General features: G+C 34.5%; 1 protein-coding gene across 1 annotated transcript; it reads left to right on the forward strand.

Annotated features, from left to right (window-relative positions):
• The first annotated feature begins 1,593 nt into the window (after nucleotides 1-1,593).
• Nucleotides 1,594-2,862, forward strand: LOC113351249 (protein FAR1-RELATED SEQUENCE 5-like). The gene has a single exon (XM_026595267.1). The coding sequence runs from the start codon at nucleotides 1,594-1,596 to the stop codon at nucleotides 2,860-2,862; it is 1,269 nt and encodes a 422-aa protein (XP_026451052.1).
• Nucleotides 2,863-22,023: the final 19,161 nt, after the last annotated feature.

The raw sequence follows: 22,023 nt of genomic DNA on the forward strand, positions 1-22,023 counted from the left end.
GGGAATTAGGTTTTCTTTTTTCTGGTCCACGTTGTTTTTGAAAGTCTAAGCAAAGCTGGGACCACTCGCTTTTTCCATTGACATGGCATAACAAACTTCACATACAACTGTGATAATCGTTTATCCGGTATTGTGTCACTGGGGTCAGGCATCAAAGATACCTTAAAAGTTGTGAGATCAATGATTAACTCTGTCTAGTAGGATGCTGACACACTAGGACGTTAAGATTAAAAAAAAAGGAAGTGACAATTTTTTGGTAATATAAAATCATAATTTTCAAATGAATAGGACAAGGAAGTGACAATTTTTTTGGTTGAAAACACTTCTTTTTGTAAGACTTTGGCTCAACATAGGTGCTAAGATGAAAGCTACATAAAAATTAGATGGAAACAATCAGAAATTAACCAATTGGGCATTTCCTCTTTATCACTGATTGTACAAACTTGAGTTACTTTCAATTTTCAAATTAAAATCACAGAAATGCGACTTACTAAACAGTTGCGCATTTCTTAGTAATACCTCTGAATTTTCATTAATTGTTTACAATCACAAAGAAAGGTGAACTACAAAACTATCAATAATTATTTTCAGCCCACCTTAAATCCCACGGTCAATTTCACGGGTGATATGGCAATGACTTTTCCCAATTTTTGGTTTTCCAATAATTCTTTCCAACCCACAATCAATCCCACGGGTGATATGGCAATGACTTTTCCCAATCTTTGGTTTTCTCTTTTCTTCTGACGTGTTTAACTATTTTCTGTTTTATTATTTTTTTGGTTTTTTTCTTTTTGTTTTAAATCGGGAAACCAAGAAAAAATATGGAAATAAGAAGAAAAAAAATTCCAACTCTCTCTCAGTTACCGCACCATTACTAACCCATATATCAGAACTTGAAACCAACAAAGAAGAAGAAGAAGTAGCCAACAGATAACTTGTATCCAACTTCTTATAAGATTAACGAAAGTTTAAACATGGTTTTGTTTATCACGAATCTTAAAAAAAAGGGTTTAAAAACAGAATTACGGTAATATTATATCATATAGGGTTTAAAAAAGTATTATCCATAGTAATCTTTTCTATGTTTGATTATTTTGGGACGACACCTCAATGAAATGTTCAAGGTTTTGATTACTATTGATAATGCAGTCAGAGTTGTAGAATTCAATTTTGAATAATTCATCGTGCATGCATTAGATGATCTTTATTCTCACTTCCCCTTCAATAGTTTTAGATACATTTACAATAATATCTAGAGGTTTGTCGTACTTAATGCATTTGTAAGCCTAGAAATTTCTGTTGAAGTAGAATTCATTTGCATATCTGAATTGGGTCTTCAATGTTCGTGCATCTTGTTTTTTGTTCTTCAAGTTATGCGGAATCTGTGCTACATCCTACCAAGACTAGGGTCTATGGTTACACATCCAAATATCCTTGGTTTTAATTTGCCATTTCAGTTGTAGCTAAATTAATTAAATAAGAAGTTTACCGACCAGTTGATAGATTACTCAAGTTACTTATTATATATATGTAGCTTAAATTTTTGAATCTAACTTAACTATATATATGTTTATTATACTTGTACATGCAGTCATGAATGAGAACGAATTGGAGATTGAGGAACCTGAAAAGTCTGGCAGTGTATTGGATGATGATAGTAACCATGGTGATCAAACAGTCGAGCCGAAACTTGGAATGAGGTTTGAAAATGCTGATGAGTTATTTGAATTTTATAATAACTATGCATACAAGACTGGATTTTCTGTTAAGAAACGAACATGTAAAAAGGAAAATGGAGTACTAGTACATGTAAGTTATACTTGTTCCAAAGAGGGGAAGAATATTAAAGCTTCTAACACTCCGTTAAATCTCCCTCCAACACAAAGAACTGGTTGCAAAGCCAAAATATCAGCGAGATTGTGTGCATATGATAAATGGATGATTAGCGTTGTTTTCCTTCAACATAACCATTTGAACAGTCCATCAAAAGCTCGACATTTGAGAGGCCACAAAAGAATCAACACAGCAATAAAGAAAAGAGTCTTATTAAACGACAAAGCAGGAATCAGGATGTGTAAGACCTATGGTGCATTAGCGGTTGAAGGTGGTGGCTATGAAAACCTCCCATATGATGAAAAAACTCTAAGGAACATGATTGCTAGAGAAAAAGTTTTAGAACTTGGCGAAGGAGATGCTACAACACTTCTGGATCACTTTACAGACATGCAAAATAAGGATCCAAATTTCTTCTACAGGCTGGACATAGACGGAGAAAGCCGTTTGAAAAATGTGTTTTGGGCGGATAATAGATGTAGAGAAGCTTACAAAGAATTTGGTGAAGTTGTCACCTTCGACACCACATACTTTACAAACAAGTATGACATTCCTTTTGCTTCGTTTGTTAAGGTTAATCATCACGGACAATCAATTTTACTTGGTTGTGGGTTGCTTTCTAATGAGGAGAAAGAAACTTTTTCTTGGTTATTCAAAGCGTGGATCGATTGTATGAATGAAGTTGCTCCAGGTGGTATAATTACAGACCAAGCTGGTGCTATGAAAATTTCCATTGAGATAGTTCTCAAGGATACCAAGCATCGATGGTGTTTGTGGCGTATAATGAAGAAAATACCAGAAAAGCTAAGGAGGTATGATAACTGCGTAAGGATTAAATCTAGGATGAAAAAAGCTGTCTATGATTCACAGTTTCTTGCTGAATTTGAAGAACGTTGGAGTGAAATGTTGGAAAAGTATGAAAGCTTGAAACAAAATAAATGGTTGAGAAAACTATATAGGGAGAAAGATCGATGCATACCTTGTTTTGTGAAGACTACATTTTGGGCTGGGATGTCCACTACTCAATGATTTGAGAGTATGAATGCATTTTTCGATGGGTATGTTCATTTAAGAACATCTCTGAAGCAATTTGTTGAAAAATTTGATAATGCATTGAGATACAAAAAAAGAAAAGGAGCTTAAAGCAGATGCTAGATCGTTTTCAAAAACCATACCAACCTCAACTTCGTATAAAATGGAGAAACAAATTCAAAAAGTTTACACTCATGCGAAGTTTAAAGATTTTCGAAATCAGTTGGTGAGGAAGATGTATTGTGAGATAATTGGTGTGCAAGATGAAATAAAAAATGGAACCTTAGTTCAGACATATGATATACAAGAAGAAGTTTACTATGCTAAACCACCAGAAAATGAAGATGAGGACGAGGATGAGGATGAGGATGAATTAGTTTCACTAAATGATACTACACCAACCGAAAAATATGACTCAGAATCTGAATCCGAACCCGAACCAGAAGTTGATGAAGATATGTTGATGAAAAAAAGTCAACTTTAAGGTATGGTTTCAAAAAGATAAATGCAAAATTGAGTGTAGTTGTCATAGATTTGAATTTCGGGGTATACTTTGCACGCACACGATCTGTGTGTTACTTCGTAATGAAATATATCTAATCCCAGACAATTACATACTAAGAAGATGGAGAAAATATGTAAGGTTACTACACACAAAGGTGCCAATGAATTCTGATAGTTGGCATTTGACTCCTGAAGAGAAACACTACAAAGAGTTATGTGATTACTTTGCGGAACTTGCTGACGTACTGTCCAAGGATAATGATAAGTGCAACGATATCAAGAAATGGATACGTGAACAATTGATAGCAGTTAGAAAGGGATCAGGTGTCGAAATGGAAACAAGCAAATCTAAACAAAATGACGTGAATGAAGTTGAAAAATTAGGTAACCCACCTCAAGTAAAGAGAAAAGGCGCTCCCAATAAGAATCGTTTGAAGCCTAAACAATACAAAAAAAGAGCGACCAAAGGAAAAGAAAGAACAACGGTGAGTTACTGTTTATTTTCATACTATTTTTATTTAAATTCTGTTTAATTGATTTAAGTTTTGATATCTATTTTTTTAGGTCGAAAAAGCAAACCTTACTGAACAAATCATGATAGGTAATGTCCAGTCATCCAATGGAGCTGGAAATACCAACTTTACCAGAGGAGAATATGGCAAGTTGTTGGTAAGTTTATTTTTTAAGCTTAAATATGCATGGTTTCTTTCAATTCACTACTGTATTACAATATTTTGATTTAGTGTTTAGTTCCTTATAATTAGGTGTTTCACTTATCTTACAGTAGGATGGTCACGCATATATTTGTTAAAGTTCTTTGAGGTAGTACATGGAAATACAGTAGTAAAGATAAACATAATGGAATAAACTAATGAAACATATCAAAATAAGGTCTGTCTCATCTTCTTTATGATTATAGCACTTTGCTGAACTCCAAAGAATCGAAAACATAAGAAATACCGGGGAACAGTTTTGGGCACACCAAAGATCTTTATATGGAAGCGTTGGAAACGCCACAACTTCATACAGAATACCATATAACCATTCTGAGAATGTTGCACATACACATGGAGTATTTTCTGGGAATGTTGATGATGTTGTGCCTTCTTTTGGACATGGAGTATTTTCTGGGCATGTTGATAGCGTTGTGCCTGCGTTTGGAGGAGCTCAACCATGGAGAAGTGCACATTTACCCAATGTCGCACCTACATACGACGATTCTGCCATTTCTTTGCAAACAAATTTCAGTGGCTGGTTTACTCAAAATAAAAATTAGTTATGTTTGAAAATCTGAAATTTGACGTTTTTATGTTGTCTGGCAATAAGCTTAATCACAGGCCAGTTTAAATTTGACGTTTTTATGTTTTCTGACAATGAGTTTAATCACAGACCTCTTTTAATTTTCATTAGGTATTTATAATGTGGTACCAGAATCAATCCTATTTTGAATTGTTAACTGTTTATGATACTATCTTAGTTATTTAAAATTGTTAAATCTTATTGTTGTTCTACTAGTGAGAGTTAGTCTAGAATTTGGATGTGAATCTACAAGGAATTTTATCGACGTGAATCTACAAGACGATGGATAAAGAAATTGCATACATAAAGAATGAGATGTGAAATAATCTTATTTTGAACAGTTTAGAGAATCAGACGTGAATCCAACACGCAACCTTCTGACAGAGTCAGATGCGCTACCATTGCGCCACAGATTCATACTGGAGTCGGGCGTTTGTGAAGCGACAAATGAGTAAGAGCGGACATGATGTTTTACCTCTGTTAGAGACAAGCTGTCGATGTTAAGTAACCGCGTTCGAGACTCGCCAGCCTGGAAAGAAAGTACCTGACTCTGTTATAGATAGGGAAACATAGAATATAAGTAACTATCCCAAACTAAAGTGAACAAACCAAACCATTGATATGCACATTCGAAACCTAAAGCCAAATGTAAAAAGCTTGGAAGATGAGAAATATCTCTAATGCGTGTAATAAAGAAGGCTAAGAAACCATCAAAAAGTCAGATGAAGACGGAATATTACCGGTACAGACAGCGACTTGAGAAGCATTATAGTTCACTCTCTCTGGACTGTGGTCTGCCTCGCCCTGTCCTTGGTGAGGAGTGACTGAGAGTTGGTTCCAGTCTAGAGACATGCACTTCTCCTGAACAAAACTACCAACTTTGTGAATCTGTATAGAATCTAAGGTAAATGTCAGATATGCATGAATAAAACTGCCGACTATGCTTTCAAAAAAAAAAAAAACTGCCAACTTTTTGTCAAATCAGTATGCAGTAAGTAAGACTGTTCTTACAATTGTGAGTCGTGTGACTAAGATAATATGCCCAAAAATGAAAACTTCAGTGCAGTCATGTATATCAGTTGTAAACTACTAACTCGTTTAGTATAGAGCAGTGAACATATTTTCTTTCCATAATGAAAGAACAAAACATGTGAAGAAAGAGAGAGATAACATTTTTAGTGTCTCCTAACCGATTGTCATATGACCTTCCTTGAGCTGATTAACTATGCAATATAATTTGGGCATTTTGATAAAATGACCCAGTTTTGAATTAGGGTAAAAAAAAAGTGCCCCCGTTTTTTTGCACTTTTCTAAACTGCCCCGTTTTTTTTTTCAAATAACACTTTCCATCCAGTTAAATGCAAGGTGGCAGTTATCTCACCTTTTTAAAAGTCATATTTACCCCTGAACCCTAACCCTGAACTATGAACCCTGAACTCCTAACCCTGAACCATGCACCCTGAACCTTGAACCCTAAACCCCTAACCTTGAACTATGAACGCAAAACCCCTAACCCTGAACCCTGGACTATGAACCCTGAACCCCTAACTCTGAACCATGAACCCTGAACCTTGAACTATGAACCCTAAACCCCTAATCCTGAACCCTGAATCTATGAACCGAGCTCGACTAACCTGACAAAATGAAATATAAGATAGACGTGACAAGTAAAGGGTAAATAAGTAAAAACTTAGATGGAAAACTAAATTATATGGAAAACTTAACAGTGGGGGCAGTTTTGAAAAGTTGAAAAAAACGGGGGCAACTTATTAAATCGGAAATTGAGAGTGGGGCAGTTTATCAAAATGCCGACGACATCAGTATATCTACAAATGCCGACGACATCAGTATTATATCATAATTAACTACTACATACTTAAAACTCAGTTAACCCGAATTTTGCACGACATCTTAATAATCAATAAGTTTGTGCAAATTAAAATTGAATATCAATTGTTATCAGCCAAGCAAAACAACAAACTTACCAGAAGAAATAACTTTCAAATCTATCTTCCACTATCTCTCGACATCTAGTTGAAATTCTACTCACTTGTCCCTTGTGATAGAGCTTATTGTACAATAATCAACCAAAGAAATCATAAATTAAGAACCAAGCAGAATCTAAGTGGAAGAAATTACTCAATACCGAAAATTGCATACAACAATAAAAATTCACCACCAGACATGCATATAGCAATAATTTTTTTCCCTCCACCCATCATCTTACCCGTAATTTACAAATTAATATACCCAATTAATTATAAGAAATCCCCAAAGTTTCAAACCCTAATTTCACAAATTTAAGTTACATTGGGATTGACTGTTGATTATAAACCAAACACTCAAGATCAACACATTCTGAATCTCTAATTTCACAAATGTAAGCTTATATTAGTATTTAATCCTAGAATACAATTTTCATAAACAATGTATAATATTGTATTAAGTATTAGTATTCATAGAAACAAATCCGGAATCTGATAAAAGATTGTACCCTTTTTTTGTGTGAAGTGAGACGATGTGCTTCAGAAGATGAGTTTGAGCGTGGGTAATCTCAGTGAACGCTTACTCTCTCGGGAGGATGTGAAAAAATTTAGAATTTGGAGAAGGTCGATGGAGGAGGAGGAAACTGTAGTGGAAAAAAAAAACAAGGAGAATAAAAGTAAAACACGTCAGGAAAGAAAGAGAAACAACTGAAAGTAGCCACGTCACCGCCACATCACCTGTGAGATTGACTGTGGGATTTGAGGTGGGTTGAAAAGAATTATTGCAAAACTATATACAGTGAAAAGTCCAGCAAGTATCCAACGGCAACCTGAAATTCAGCAAGCTATAACTTTCTAACAATTGGAATTCTCTAATATCTCAGGGTTCATTTGGCCAATACCCGTAGAGATAGCAACACCGTTTCGCTGATCTGTAACTCTGTTGAGAAGTGTCTAGCCTTGTTGACAGCTCTAGCCAACACCCCATAGGGGATGAAAACACCTTCTAGCTAACTTATAGCTTCATAAGAATCTTATTCCCACAATACAAAATCATATTGAAACAAAGCCATTTCAGAGTCATCAAATAACTGACTCGCACACCCTATTCATGCAACAGAGTAAAGAGAGATACCTTGTTGCAACTAGAAACCTCCCAAGCAGCATATGTTTCGGTATTTTTGTTCTCACACTACAAGGATTTGAATTTTGCACTCCGGAAGAAAAGTGTATCCATAGGAAGATAATTTAACCTTCGTTGATTCACGGTAGGTTAACTGAGACACATAAAAAATTTATCACCGAGAGAATTTATTACCTTTACTCGATCAGCATCAGATAAGGGCCGAGCAAGTGCATCCTTATTCAGGATGCTGGGTAACAAATTCTATGACAGGTAATGGCTCAATGAAAGAAGTGGAAGATATATCTACACCAAAAAAAAAAACATAATAAACACTTATCATGGAACTATGCAGTAGTCATTTTGCTCAAATAAAATGACCAAGTAGTGGCTCATGTATGTAGGACATAGATAACTAAGAAGCTGTTATAAAATGACCAGATCATACATGTTGAAATTCCACATTGGTAGATTAAATAGATTTTAGCAATCAGCAAAAGTCAAAATTAGAACGCATCATCATTTGAGTTGAGGAAATAGAATGAACGACTAACTGGAGCATACCTCCTATAACCAATAGAAATCGATGTAAATCTCAGAACTACGGTATAAAAAAACAAAAATCCAGAACACAATAATTCAAGACATATACCTAAAAGTTGGAAGCGCGCGCAGAACAATATCGAGAACCTGAAGGGCTTCCTGAGGTGCATATGCTTGTTTTCCCTGCAAAAACATTCCCAAGAGATGGAGATCGGCTCGAAAAGCATATTTGATAACAGCTTTGAACACCCTGTGTCTCCAACATTACAAAACAAGTTGAGAATAAGCTTACTGCACATACAGGTAAGTGAAAGTAAAGGAAATGAGAGGCACCAAAGCAAGAACCTAGCAGCTCCAGTGCCATTTTCCTCGTTAATCAAGGTAATTAAGAAATCCTTACTCGAAAAAGGTAACGGTCTAGGGGTATAAGTCTCTTCCTTTCATCGTAAGAAGGAAGGCGTCTTCCAAGGTGTGACTCTCTGTATAATTTCATAAGATGCTCCATAACGGCCATGTTCACACCCCTTGATGTGGCAACACCAGTGGATGATTAATAAACTAATCAAGTTTAAGACATCAGTAAAAATCAAATCGATTAAAGGAGACCCTTGCATCATATAAGTGTGAATCCTTATCAGGTACCTTAGCAAAAAAATGGTTTGCTTTCGCTAACATAAAAATTCTTCTTCCTCTTCAAATCTTTTATTGCCTTCAAATACCTGCACAACAACATTTGAATCCTCTTATGATCAATCACGCACACAACTGGTTCTAAAGATCTCGTCGATACTTTAATCTAGTTTGAGTGAGCCTTATATCAGAAGAGAAGGTTCTCAAAAATAAACAAACTAAGTGCAATCAAAGTTACAACAACCGTTAGTCAATCAAATCAATAATCGAAAACTAATAATACTGCAATTATCTAGTTTTTAACCAACGGTACTTGTAGAGCTTCTTGATCCACAAAAGTATTTAAACGAGCGGTCGTAAGAGATTTCGCTTAATTAGGGTAATTTCCTTTCCGAATAGACGACTCCACCATAAACTACAAGAAATGAAGTTTGCCTGGCTCTTAGGATAATTTCAAGAAATCCAAAATCAAGTATTTATAGACCAAGATTGTTTGGACAATAAGGAAATTCCAAAACCAAAAATATTCTCAAGATATGCATTAAAGTACCTAAATTCGTTTTTCCTATTTCCAATTAATGTTAACCAACTTTTCTGAAAACTCTCGTAGAAAAAATTGTGACCGGTTACACCTTGCTTCCCGAGTTAGCTTGTGATTAGTTACGCTTCCCAAAGGTAGCCTGTGATCGATTACAACTAACTTACCAATTCATATTGTGACCGGTTATACCATGGTTTCCCAAAGTAACTTATGGCCGGTTACAACTTGCATTCCTGTATATCTTGTGATCGGATATATATACCTTGATATTAAATATAGCTCATGACTGGTTACAATTAGCTATATTATATAGGCTATGACCAGTTATACCTCAAGTCTCAACAAAGTTAATATAGGTTTTACCAAAATCATCTTCTATTCGTCATCCAAAAAGATACTTAAAGAATAGCACGACCAATCGTGATTTCCCTTTCGATTATGAAAACAAGTTCATACATCTATTTCCTTAAATTCATGTAAAGATACATAGTTTTCTAGGATGAAATCATACCTATATAATGCACACACATCATCAAATAAATATATACAATAGATTATGTCGATGTCGTATTTACGAAGTTCCGGAAGATAAGCGTTTAAACTTCGTAATATGTTTTCCTTGACACTTTGATCATACTATTATGACTAAGTATCACCACTAGAGTATTATATACAATATACACAGCTTCGCGTGTTATGTTTTCAATATAGCACAACTTGAAAGATACGTTAGGAATAGAAACAACATCAAGTCAATATTATTAACCTCATGTGGAAGGATGATGTCGTCGTTGTAGTCGTTACTTCTTCTCATTCTTCAGGTTTTCGGAGTGATACTTGTATGTTTCAACATTCCTAGACTTTCTAGTCTAACCTAAATAAAGTTGAATCTAGTATTTAATCATGCGACTTTAGATGATTTTTAATACTTAAATATGATAAACAAACTTGACATACTAACGCTTGGAGGGTTCAACCCAGATATGCTCTAACAATAAGCCTATTTGACCAAATTATGTTTAGGGGATTGAAATTTATCTCAACACTGGATTCATCTCATGGATGGATGTTGTACCTCAAAATTTTCACTTTTTTATGTTATTTTATTTTTCAAAGCACGTGAAATGATATCAATGTCTAAATATTGTTATACAATAATTAAAAAGCGGTGAGAGAGCCAAATAATTATATTAGTGGGGATATAAATTTCTTTAATAGAAATACGGAGGTTTCAGTGGATTAAATGATAAGTATTTAGTAAACTAAACACAGCAATAGAAAACTAAAAACAAAGGTTTCTGATGCAGTTATGAAGATTTTAGGAACTAAAGACAGGTTTAGTCAACTCTTGGCTCTGCTCCTCCTGGAGGAGGGAAATCTCAAGATGCAATACCTTTACTTTTACCTAAGTATTGTGTGAGCATTGGCCATAAAATTTCATCTTTACCAAGTATCGTATCAGATGCATTTTTGTTAACCAGTGCTAATTAAGATGTTTCGGTTGAAAGAGGGCCATAATGGAAGGAAGTTGTTCCATGTAATTACTATCCATGTTAGGGAAGCATGAAAAGACAAGGGTACCCAAATACATCACACAATTTTTCGGTTATCAACCTTTAAGTCCTATACTTTGTGTGATTGTCTATGGACGAGGTCAAGACAATATGACAACAAGATATTTACTTGATAATAGTTACGGTAATAAAACCGATTGACCATTAGAAAAATGTAAAGTAATTCGGATTAACGTACAAGCGTAATATACTTTATAATAAAATAATACAATTATAATGCGGTAGCAAAGTAAATGACACATCAATATTTTGTTAACGAGGAAAACGCAAATGCATAAAAACCCCGGGACCTAGTCCAATTTGAACACTCTCATAATTAATCCACTATACAAAATTTAATGCCAACTTCGTATAGTTGAGACCAAGAATACTACCCCTAGCTACTTAGTTTCCTCAGTATCTCTGCGCCTTCGACTTCTAGAGTCACGCACGTGAATAGCTACTTCTTCGGATCGTATTCCAAACAGTAAAGGAATCAAACTTTTTGGTAACCACTCCAACCAATCTTTGGTAAAAGATAGGTTTTGATTTGTTGAAAAAGGATCTTCCATTTAAACTAATAAACTTCTTTGTCAAGTAAGATCAATCCGAATCAGTAACTTAGATTCAGATTCACAACTGTCAGATTTAGATACTGAAAAGTACCACCAAATGATAGTTGCCGATTAATAAGACTTTCTGATCAAATCCATCAAAGATAAATCTAATCTAAGTCGGATCACATCCGATCAAGATGTGTGCACAAATTCACAATATACGAAAACTAATAAGAAAATATTTTTTTTCTTCAAACTTTCGATTGCCTTCCCAATAACCTGCACAACACAAACTTGAATCCTCTTGTGATCAATCACACACAGAATGGAGTTTGTTCACAATGGATTATTACAAGATGTCTTTAGATCCGAAATGGTTCTAAATATCTCATCGATACTTTGATCTAGTTTGAGTGACCCTTATGTCATAAGAGAAGGATCTCAAGAATAATCAAACTAGGTGCAATAAAACTTTCAACAACCTTTAGCCAATCAAATCAATAATCGAAAACTAAAATAACAACGCAATTATTTAGTTTCCCACCAACGGTACTTGTAGAGATTCTTGATCCCACATAAGTCTTTAAACGAGCGGTCATAAGAGATTTCGCCTAATTAGGGTATTTTCCTCTCCGGATAGATGACTCCACCAGAAACAACACGAATGAAGTTTGCCTGGCTCTTAGGATAATTTGCAAGAGATGAAAACTCAAGTATTTATAGACCAAGGTTGTTTGGAAAACAAGGAAATTCCAATCGAAAATATTCTCAAGATATTTCATTAAAGTACTTAATTTCATTTTTCCTATTTCCAATTAAATGCCAAAACATATTTCTGATAGAAGACTTCCATTATTAGTTGTGCACATTATCTAATAATCTTTTCCAGAGGATGTGCTTCAATTGCTGGTGATCAATACACATATATTTTAAAATCATAATTAAATGCTTTTCAATATTTCGTTTTAGGATCACCTTGAGCATCAAGGAATATCTTTGGATAATTAATGATAAGAGTTATGTACATATTCAAATAATTTCTACATATAGAAGTTTCTCATATTAGCAAATCCTAATTCCGAATTCACACGCAACATGAAGAAATGTACTGTGAACTTTGGAAACTCGGTTTTGCTTATGGAACCTGTTATACCATGACTCACAATTAAGTTGTGATTGGTTATACCATGCTCTCCAAGATAGGTTGTGACCGGTTCATTCTTCCCAATGTAACTTGTGACTGGTTACACATTACTTCCCAAAGTAGCTTGTGATCGGTTACACCTTAATTCCCAAAGTAGCTTGTGATCGATTATAATTAACTTTCCAATATAGCTTGTGACCGTTACACCTTGCTTCACAAAGTAGCTTTATGACTGATTACAACTTGCTATACAATGTGGCTTGCGACCGGTTACACCTTCTTTTCCAAAACTAGTAAGGATAGGTAAACCTTGTCACAAAATATAGGCTATGAACGGTTATACCTCAATTCTCAACATAAGTTAAGATAGGTTCTACCTTGTCATCTTGTATTGGACATTCAAATGATATTCAATAAAGAACCAGACCAATACACTTAAGATTTCCCTTTCGATTATGAAACAAGTTCATAATCTACTTCCTTAAATCAATGTAATAATGCATAGTTTTCTTGGATGAAATCACGCCTATATCCCACACATAATCAAGTAACTAAATACATAGAGATGTCGTATTTACGAAGTTCAAAAAATAAGTGTTATACTTCGTAATATATTTCCTTGATACTTTGATCATAATGATATGACCAAGTCTAATCACTAGATTATTATATATACATCTTCGCATGTTATGTTTTCAATATAAAGCGACTTGAAACATACGTTAAGAATGGAAATAAGTCAAGTCAATATTACTAACCTCAAGTGGAAGGATGGTATCTTCGTTGCAGTCGCCACTTCTTCACTTTCTTCAGGTCTTTAGAGTAATACTTGTATATCTCAACATTCCTATATCTTTGGTTAGTAATCTTCATTGCTCCCAGCTGATCCTTTTTCCAGTGAGACGGGTTGAAATGGTATCGTGATCAATTTCAAAACTGGTAATCATGTGATTACACTTATCATTGTACTTGATAATATTTGAAATCACCTTTCGAATCAACATAAAGAAGATTGCATACAACAAAAGTAACAAAAGTAAGCTTCTTATGATCAATACTGTGAATGTTAGCATAGAAGATTCTTACCACAATAGGTGAATAATTTTCAAAATCGAAAAGTTTCCCCCGGTTTCGATCTTGAACAAACTTCACATAGATAACATATGAAGCCTCTGAGACAAATCTCTTTTCTGCATTGAATTCTATCCCTTTGAGAATTTGATACTTGTCAAAACATGTGCTATCAATAAAATTAGTGAGCTCATGTTGATCTTAAATTATGTGAGGAAATATGATATTCTCAATCTAATTGTAGGGAATGAGATCATTATCTCGATCATAAGTTTTGACACTTGATTTTCTTTTTCCCATTACTTCTAGTACCAAAGTTGTACCGAAAACCCTAGTTTTTTTTTCCGAAGTTATTTTAAGAAGTTGTTTGTATAAACAATATAAGAGTATCTATTAGAGCACTGCTCGGTCGAACTCACAAGCGTTGTTATCTCAAGCTTGTTTGTCAATTTTAGTGATCAAAACTATAAGTCTTGATTTCTAGTCTACTTATAGTGATGTCTCGGACTAGGATAGATTGTGTAGTTGAGATTTAGACTTCAGGGCTTTCATTAGTTGCAGACGAAGAACTACTAAGGAGAGCTTGTGGAACTTCATCAACAAAAGGTATGTGGAGACTGAAACTCATCTATGACTCAGAAATTATATTTCTACTCTATATCCTTTTTGAGACAAAAGTCATATTACTGATAGTATTCGATTATACACATTTGATATTTCGAGCTTAGTGTAGCTCGCTTACATATTTCTTGAAATATGTGTTGGTAAGCTTTCGATTTAACCAAGTTCATCTTATATTCTTGACGACAGTCAAAAGATGATCATGTGAAAATCACCTGGTAACATCTTACATGATTTGTGTGAGACAGTCATTAGATGTAGACTTGGAATGTTTTGTATTGATTATTTCAATAACTTGAAAATTACTTTGATGCTAATAGTTTGTGAAAACAACTATTGTCATCCTCTAAGAATATTTTAATGATTGAGATAGAGTTTAGAATACTTAAGCATAATTGGATTATAGACATAGTATTCGTACTTGCATATATGTTGATCCAAGACCGGTATAGTATGCATACCCGTATTCGTACTAGCGAGGTCAGGTAAAATTCGTGAGCCTTGGTATGCGTACTCGTACGCGTACTGGCAAACTCAATTGAAGTCCGGGAACTATTGTATGCGTACCCGTACGTGTACTAATTCAACTGTTGTTTTGGATGTGCGATAGTATGCATACCCGTTCGCATACTGTCGGACACAGTCCAAGTCCGATACCTTAAGTATACGTACCCGTTTGCATACTTGAGTGGGTTCAGTTCTAGAATCCGTTATGTTATGAACCTATACATTTATATAATAAGGAACAATCTTTTTCAAACCGTAGTATAATGTTCATGAATTGATTCGAGTGAATCAAACCGATTTTGCTTTAATTGTGTCTTGTATACTTCTATGAGAATATAAACAATTGAACAACTCTAGAACTAGTTTCATTAGAGTCATTTGAACTAGTTGTGGTTAAGATGAATAAGGTTGTTAGAGAATTGCTCAGTTGAACACACCAAGCGTTGGTATGTCAAGTTTGGTTGGCATATTTTAGTGAATCAAAACACATGTTAAGAGTCGCTTGATTATGTACTAGAGTCAACTTCGTATAGGTTAGCTTGAAAGTATTAGGATATGAGAAACTACAAGTATTGCGAAGACTTGAAGATGTAAAGAACCAAGGATCTACAACGACAACAATCATCCTTCCACTTAAGGTTAGTGATATTTGAATTGAACTGTTTCATTCCCTAAAGTATCTTTTAAGTCATGCATATTGAAAACATAAATGCGAAGCATATTTGAACTCTAGATAGACATAGTATTAAGTAATAAAATACGAGGTTTATTGCTTAACCATTAAAGTTTGTAGATAAGACATCGCCATAATCATTTGAATGCTATTGTGATCATGTATGGGTATGAGGTGAGGATTTCATCCTAGGGAACAATGTTTTACATGTGTTCTAAGGAAGTAAGTTCATAAACTTGTCTGTGAACCGAAAAGGAAATTGCCAGGTGTTATTGGTTTTGTTATTCATTGCATATCTTATGAACAACCAATATGTGTGATTGAGTATAACCGCTCACAAGTTGTTTGTGTTCTTGGTAGAACTATTCACAAAGGCCTGACTTATGTATTGGTATGACTTTTATTAGTGAAACCGATCTTAAGTAATCACCTAAGATGGTATGATAGGGTTTGTGTTATGTCTGACCAAATTTAGGAAAGGGGAACCGATCCGAGTAAGAGGTGTAGTACATCTCAAAGGGGAACCGATCCTATGGACATGTGAAACACATTTTTAGGCAAAGGGGAACTGATCCTATGGACATGTGCAACACATATAAGTTAGATACCATATATATGTGGGGAACCGATCCTAGTACCTAGTCAACCGAATTTTTGGAAAGCTATTGCGACTATGCACAGTACTCACATGGAGGTAGAACCAAAACTTTTTTTGGTAGAACCGTTAAACCCATGATTGTGATTGAATGTTTGTTTGATCAATTACATAGTTCTTAAAAGTTAGATGAACCAATTCTAAACTTGTTTGGTTGTGTGGCAAATCGGTTTCAAGGTTGTAAGTGTGAAAGAGAACTTACAAAGTAAGGATGTCGACATACTTTGAGCACGTGTTGTGAATGTTTATTTCTTTAATTGTTCAAAGTTATTCCTTAATAGCTAAAGGAAGAAAATCCCAGGATCGAAACATAAGTAAGTTAAGAATCTTTCAATTAAGGTTATTAATTTCATTTTATAGGGAAATATAAGAACTAGTAATGTGCATTTACTAATTAGATTTTCCGAGAGATTTCGATCATTATTTTTGGACAGAGAATTTCCAGGAATTATGGAAACCGAATTTGTGATTTAATGAATATCCTGAGAATATTTTCGGTTTTGGAAATTCCTTGGTGTCCAAACTTCCTTGTCTATAAATACTTGAAGTTTGCCTTTCTAGAAAAATAATCCTTCGTAACAACAGACTTCCTCTTTTGTTGTTGTTACTAGTGTAGCTGCCTATTCGGAGAGGAAAGTAACCTAATTAGGCGAAATCTTTTACGGCCTCTCAGTTTAAAGTCTTCTTTGGGATTGAAAAGCTCTAGCGTGTACCTTTGGCGGGAAACTAGATAATTGCGGTTTATCTTTTGTTTTTGATTGATTTGATTGACTAACGGTGGTTGAAATTTGATTGCACCTAGTTTGTTTATGCTTGAGGATCTTCTCTTCTGATATAAGATTCACTCAAACTAGTTCAGAGTTTCGACAGGGATCTTTAGACTGTTGTTAGTTCTAAAGACAATCTTGTGATAATACATTGTTAACAGACTCCGTTTTGTGCTTGATTGATCACAAGAGATTCAAGTGATATTGTGCAGGTTTTTATATATTGAAGATTTAAGAAGATTCAAAGACAAAGAAGATATTGAAGATTTGACTTGGGTTTATAATCTTTGGTGTGCACAATACTTGTTTTGGTGAAAGAGGATCCAATTAATAATCGGTTTATCCTTGTGGTAGATTGGATTGATTAATTGAGTAGATCGACATCAACAAAACTCTTTGGATTAAGAATGTTGTTGGCTTAATCTTAAACGATTACTTCGGTAATCGAACATAAGATAGATCTAAGGACCAGACGAAGGAGTTTATGTTAAGATAAACGGAAGATCCTTTGTCCGACTCATATCACTTGGTTGAATAGAGTTGATACCAAATAGATTTGCTGTTCCTTTACTGTTTGGAATAGGAACCAAAGGAATTGTTCCAAGTACGTGACTTATTTATATGTTGGAGGCGTGGGAATACATACGGAACTAGGTGAACTATAGGTTTAGTTGTTTGGTCTCAACTATACGAAGTTAGGTGTAATTTTGTGTAGCGGCTTAATCCTGAGAGTATTCAATTCTGGACAAGGTTCCGGGGTTTTTCTGCATTTGCAGTTTCCTCGTTAACAAAATCTTGTTGTGGCATTTACTTTATATTTCCGCATTATAATTGTTTTATAATTAAAGTAAATTACAAAAACGTTAATTCCTATTTAATTGATAAGAAATCATATTATGTTTGGTTAAGTCTGAACCTTTGTATCAAGTAAACATACTTCGTGGTTGCATTGTCTCGATATCGTATCCATAGACGATCACACGAAGCGTGAACCGATTAGTTGTATTGTCTCGACTTATTCCATAGACAATCACTTTCGGAGAAAGAACTTATATGTAGGAAAAGTTTTAGCTTGTGGTATATTTGGGTACCCTCTCCTTTTCAATTGGTATCAGAGCAGGAAAACACGAAAAGATCTAACAATCTATGTTTTGTGCGATCCAACCTATAAGAAATTGAATTCATGTTCGATTCAACTAACGTTTCAATATCCTCTGTAGATCTTCAACAAGATTCTGATGAATATCTCTCAGGCCTTGTCAAGATGTTAGATAAATGGATTGAACAAAACCGGTTATTTACTGATGAAATCAGTAATATCATGAGTGATAGAAAACTGAAAAAAAAAATTAAATGACTCAAAGGATTCTCTAAACTGTTCAATTTCGACATCTAGATGTTGTAAACAGTCCAGGAATTTCTTTCAAGAAGGATGGAGCCATTTTTGTCAGAAAATTTGTTTTGCAAAACTTCTGATCAATCGTGTTAAGGATCTCTATAAGAACTTAACAATTCATCCTAAACCTGGTGAACAATGTCTGGGAGCCTTCGCACTTAAAACAACTTCACCATTCCAGTGGTTCCTAGATAGTGTTTGTAGTAGACATATGACAGGTGATCTCTCTTGGTTCACAAGGACAAAAGACTATAAGGGAGGCTCAGTAACATTCGGAGATGGAAGCATCTGTCTTATTAGCAAGAAAGGTACTAACAAACTTCCTGGTATTCCCTAAATTCATGATGTTGTTTATGTTAAAGGAATGAAAGCGAATCTTCTGTCTATAAGTCAAATTTGTGATAAAGGTAACAAAGTTATCTTCAATATGAAAGGTTGTGATATTGAAGACAAGTCCGGAAAAATAATTTTTTGAGGACGTAGAAGTATGAATAATTTTTACCTTCTTGATATACAGTCCAATCTGTATTGTAACTTGACTAAAGTCGAGTCAACCCATTTGTGCATGAAGGGTTTGGTCATATAAACTACCGAATGCTTGGAAAGCTCATTAATCGTGAACTTGTCAATGGTGTTCCAAAAATTAACACTAAAGTAGAAGGTGTTTGTGGGGCATGCCAAAAGGGTAACCAAGGAAAAATTCCACACAAACTTTCTCGAGACATAGCCACTCGTGCTCCTCTCGATCTTATTCACATGGATCTGTTTGGTCCAATCCAACAAGCATCCGTTGGAGGAAATAATTATGCTTTAGTAATGGTAGATGATTATACACGTTTTACATGGGTTGCTTTTCTGAAGCACAAGAATGACACTCTTGATGAATACAAGATTATCGTGAAAAGAATACGAAATGAACAAGGTCACAAACTTAAGAAGATAAGAGGAGATCGTGGTACAGAATTCAAGGATACGAAAGTATATGAATACTGTAATGATCTTGGGATTTCCCATCAATTCTGTGCTCCTATTACACCTCAAGCCAATGGTGTAGTTGAGAGAAAGAATATAAATATTCAAGAAATGGCAAGAAAAATGCTTCACAATAAAAACCTACCATTAAACTTCTGGGGGGGGGAGCTGTTTTTACATCCTGTTATCTAATAAACAGAGTTTATATAAGATCTAAAACTCTGAATACTCCATATGAATTATGGTATGGAAGAAAACTCAATCTGAGTTATCTAAGGGTTTTCGGAAGCAAATACTATATTCTCAAAGATAGGGAACATAGAGGAAAATTCGACTCCAAAAGTGATGAAGGAATCTTTCTTGGTTATACCTCTGATAGTCGTGCCTTCCGAGTATACAATCTCAGAACCAAAGTTATGATGGAATCAATTAACGTGGTTATTGATAACATTAGTGACTTTAGTCAAGACAACCACACTGCAGCAGAACTTCCTCCCTCTGAAACTGTTACTAAAGAAAAACAGACCGAAGAAGAATCATATGTGATTCCTCTAATTAGTGATATAAATGACAAGGATGATAATGAAAGTATTGTTGAACAACCCAATGATACTGAAGGTATTTTCCAAAAACCTTCCAAGTGGGTACATCAAAGACACTCTACTGAAGATATTATTGGAGATGCCAATGCCAGAGTTATGACTCGAAGATAACTTCAGAATGTCTATCACTATTCATGTTTTTTATCTTCAATAGAACCAAAAAATATTGAGGAAGCACTCAGTGAACCATCTTGGGTAAACTCTATGCATAAAGAACTCAATCAGTTTAAAAGGCAAGAAGTGTTGGAACTTGTTCCAAAACCAACAGGAGAAAATATTGTTGGAACTAAGTGGATCTACAAGAACAAATCAGACGAATTCGGAACAATTGTCAGAAATAAAGCCAGGCTTGTTGCTCAAGGATATTCTCAAATTGAAGGTATTGATTTTGATGAAACTTTTGCTCCTGTTGATCGTTTAGAATCTATTCGACTTTTACTTGCTTATGCTTGCTATCTTAAGATAAAATTGTTTCAAATGGATATCAAGTCTTCTTTTTTAAATGGGGATTTAAAAGAAGAAGTTTTCGTAGCCCAACCAAAAGGGTTTAAAGATCCATCATTTCCAGATTATGTCTTTAAACTTAAAAAGGCCTTGTATGGTCTAAAACAAGCTCCTAGAGCTTGGTATGACAAGTTGACATCTTTTTTACTCCAAAAGGGATTCTCCAAAGGTGGTGCTGATAAAACACTTTTCACCAAGTGGAGTGGTCAAAATGTCCATATAGCACAAATATATGTAGATGATATCATATATGGATCCACCTCAAAAACTCTAACAGATGAATTCCTAAATATTATGAGTGGAGAATTCGAAATGAGTAATGTCGGAGAATTGTCATACTTTCTTAGTTTGCAAATACATCAACAAAAAGACAATATTCTTCTTTCTCAAGAAAAATATGGAAGGAATCTTGTTGAGAAATTCAAACTAAACGAATCAACGCCTATGGAAACTCCAATGCCGACTACTTGGAAACTCAGATCCAATCTAGGAGAGAAATCTGTTGATTAAAAACTATATATATCAATGATAGGAAGCTTGCTATACTTAACTGAAACAAGGCCAGACATTGCTTTCAGTGTGCGATGTTGTGCCAGATTTCAAGCAGATCCTAAAGAATCACACCATAAAGTTGTAAAACGAATCATAAGATACGTTAATGGTACTGTAGATTATGGTCTCTCATATTCTATGGATACAAACAACAGTCTAGTTGCCTATTCAGATGCTTATTGGGCAGAGTGTATAGAAGATCGGAAAAGCACCTCTGGTGGTTGATGTAATTTTTAATTTTCGTTGTTGTAAATAAGGATTCGAACTCTAAGACTTGTGAAGATTAAATTTAAAGGTTTAATGAAAATTATAAAAGAGAGAGTTACTGGGACTAGGAGTTCACCGAATTCATATCATAAGGTTCAATTATTTATTCTTCGGTAATTATAGCTCAATAAATAAAATATACTGACTCTTATTTTTGCCAAGGTAGATTCTCAAAACATTAGTTATAAATCGTAAGCATGGGATATCAAATATTTAAGCAAGCATGACCCATCAAATAAAATAATAACTAATTAATTCAAATCATAAATCAATTTAAAATAAGTGCAAAAGTCATATAGAGAGTAAAACAATTTTACCATGTATTAAATTCGGCTTCCTTCGTCGTCCCAGTGATGGGGTTTAGCTTCTCATGATGAAAACACACTCAAAATTTATTTTTATTGCTCAAATAGTGTTTACAAAGAAGAGAAAAAGAGAAAAATTAAACGCGACTATTTTGCTCTTCCAAAACTCCCCCCTCTCCGGATGCCTGTTTGGTCCTATTAGCACCGTATTTATACACAACAACCCATTACTCAAACATCTTTTCAAAATATTCTTCCATAACTCCACTAGATCTTCTCTTTAATGAAAGATATCTCAGGAATAATTTCTTTCTCCATTTATCACACATCTTCCTCTATTTGCTAGAATAAAATCCTGGGGATATTATTATTTTTTATTTATAAATA

This window comes from Papaver somniferum, chromosome 2 (assembly GCF_003573695.1).
Source record: "Papaver somniferum cultivar HN1 chromosome 2, ASM357369v1, whole genome shotgun sequence".
Classification (NCBI taxonomy): Eukaryota; Viridiplantae; Streptophyta; class Magnoliopsida; order Ranunculales; family Papaveraceae; genus Papaver; species Papaver somniferum.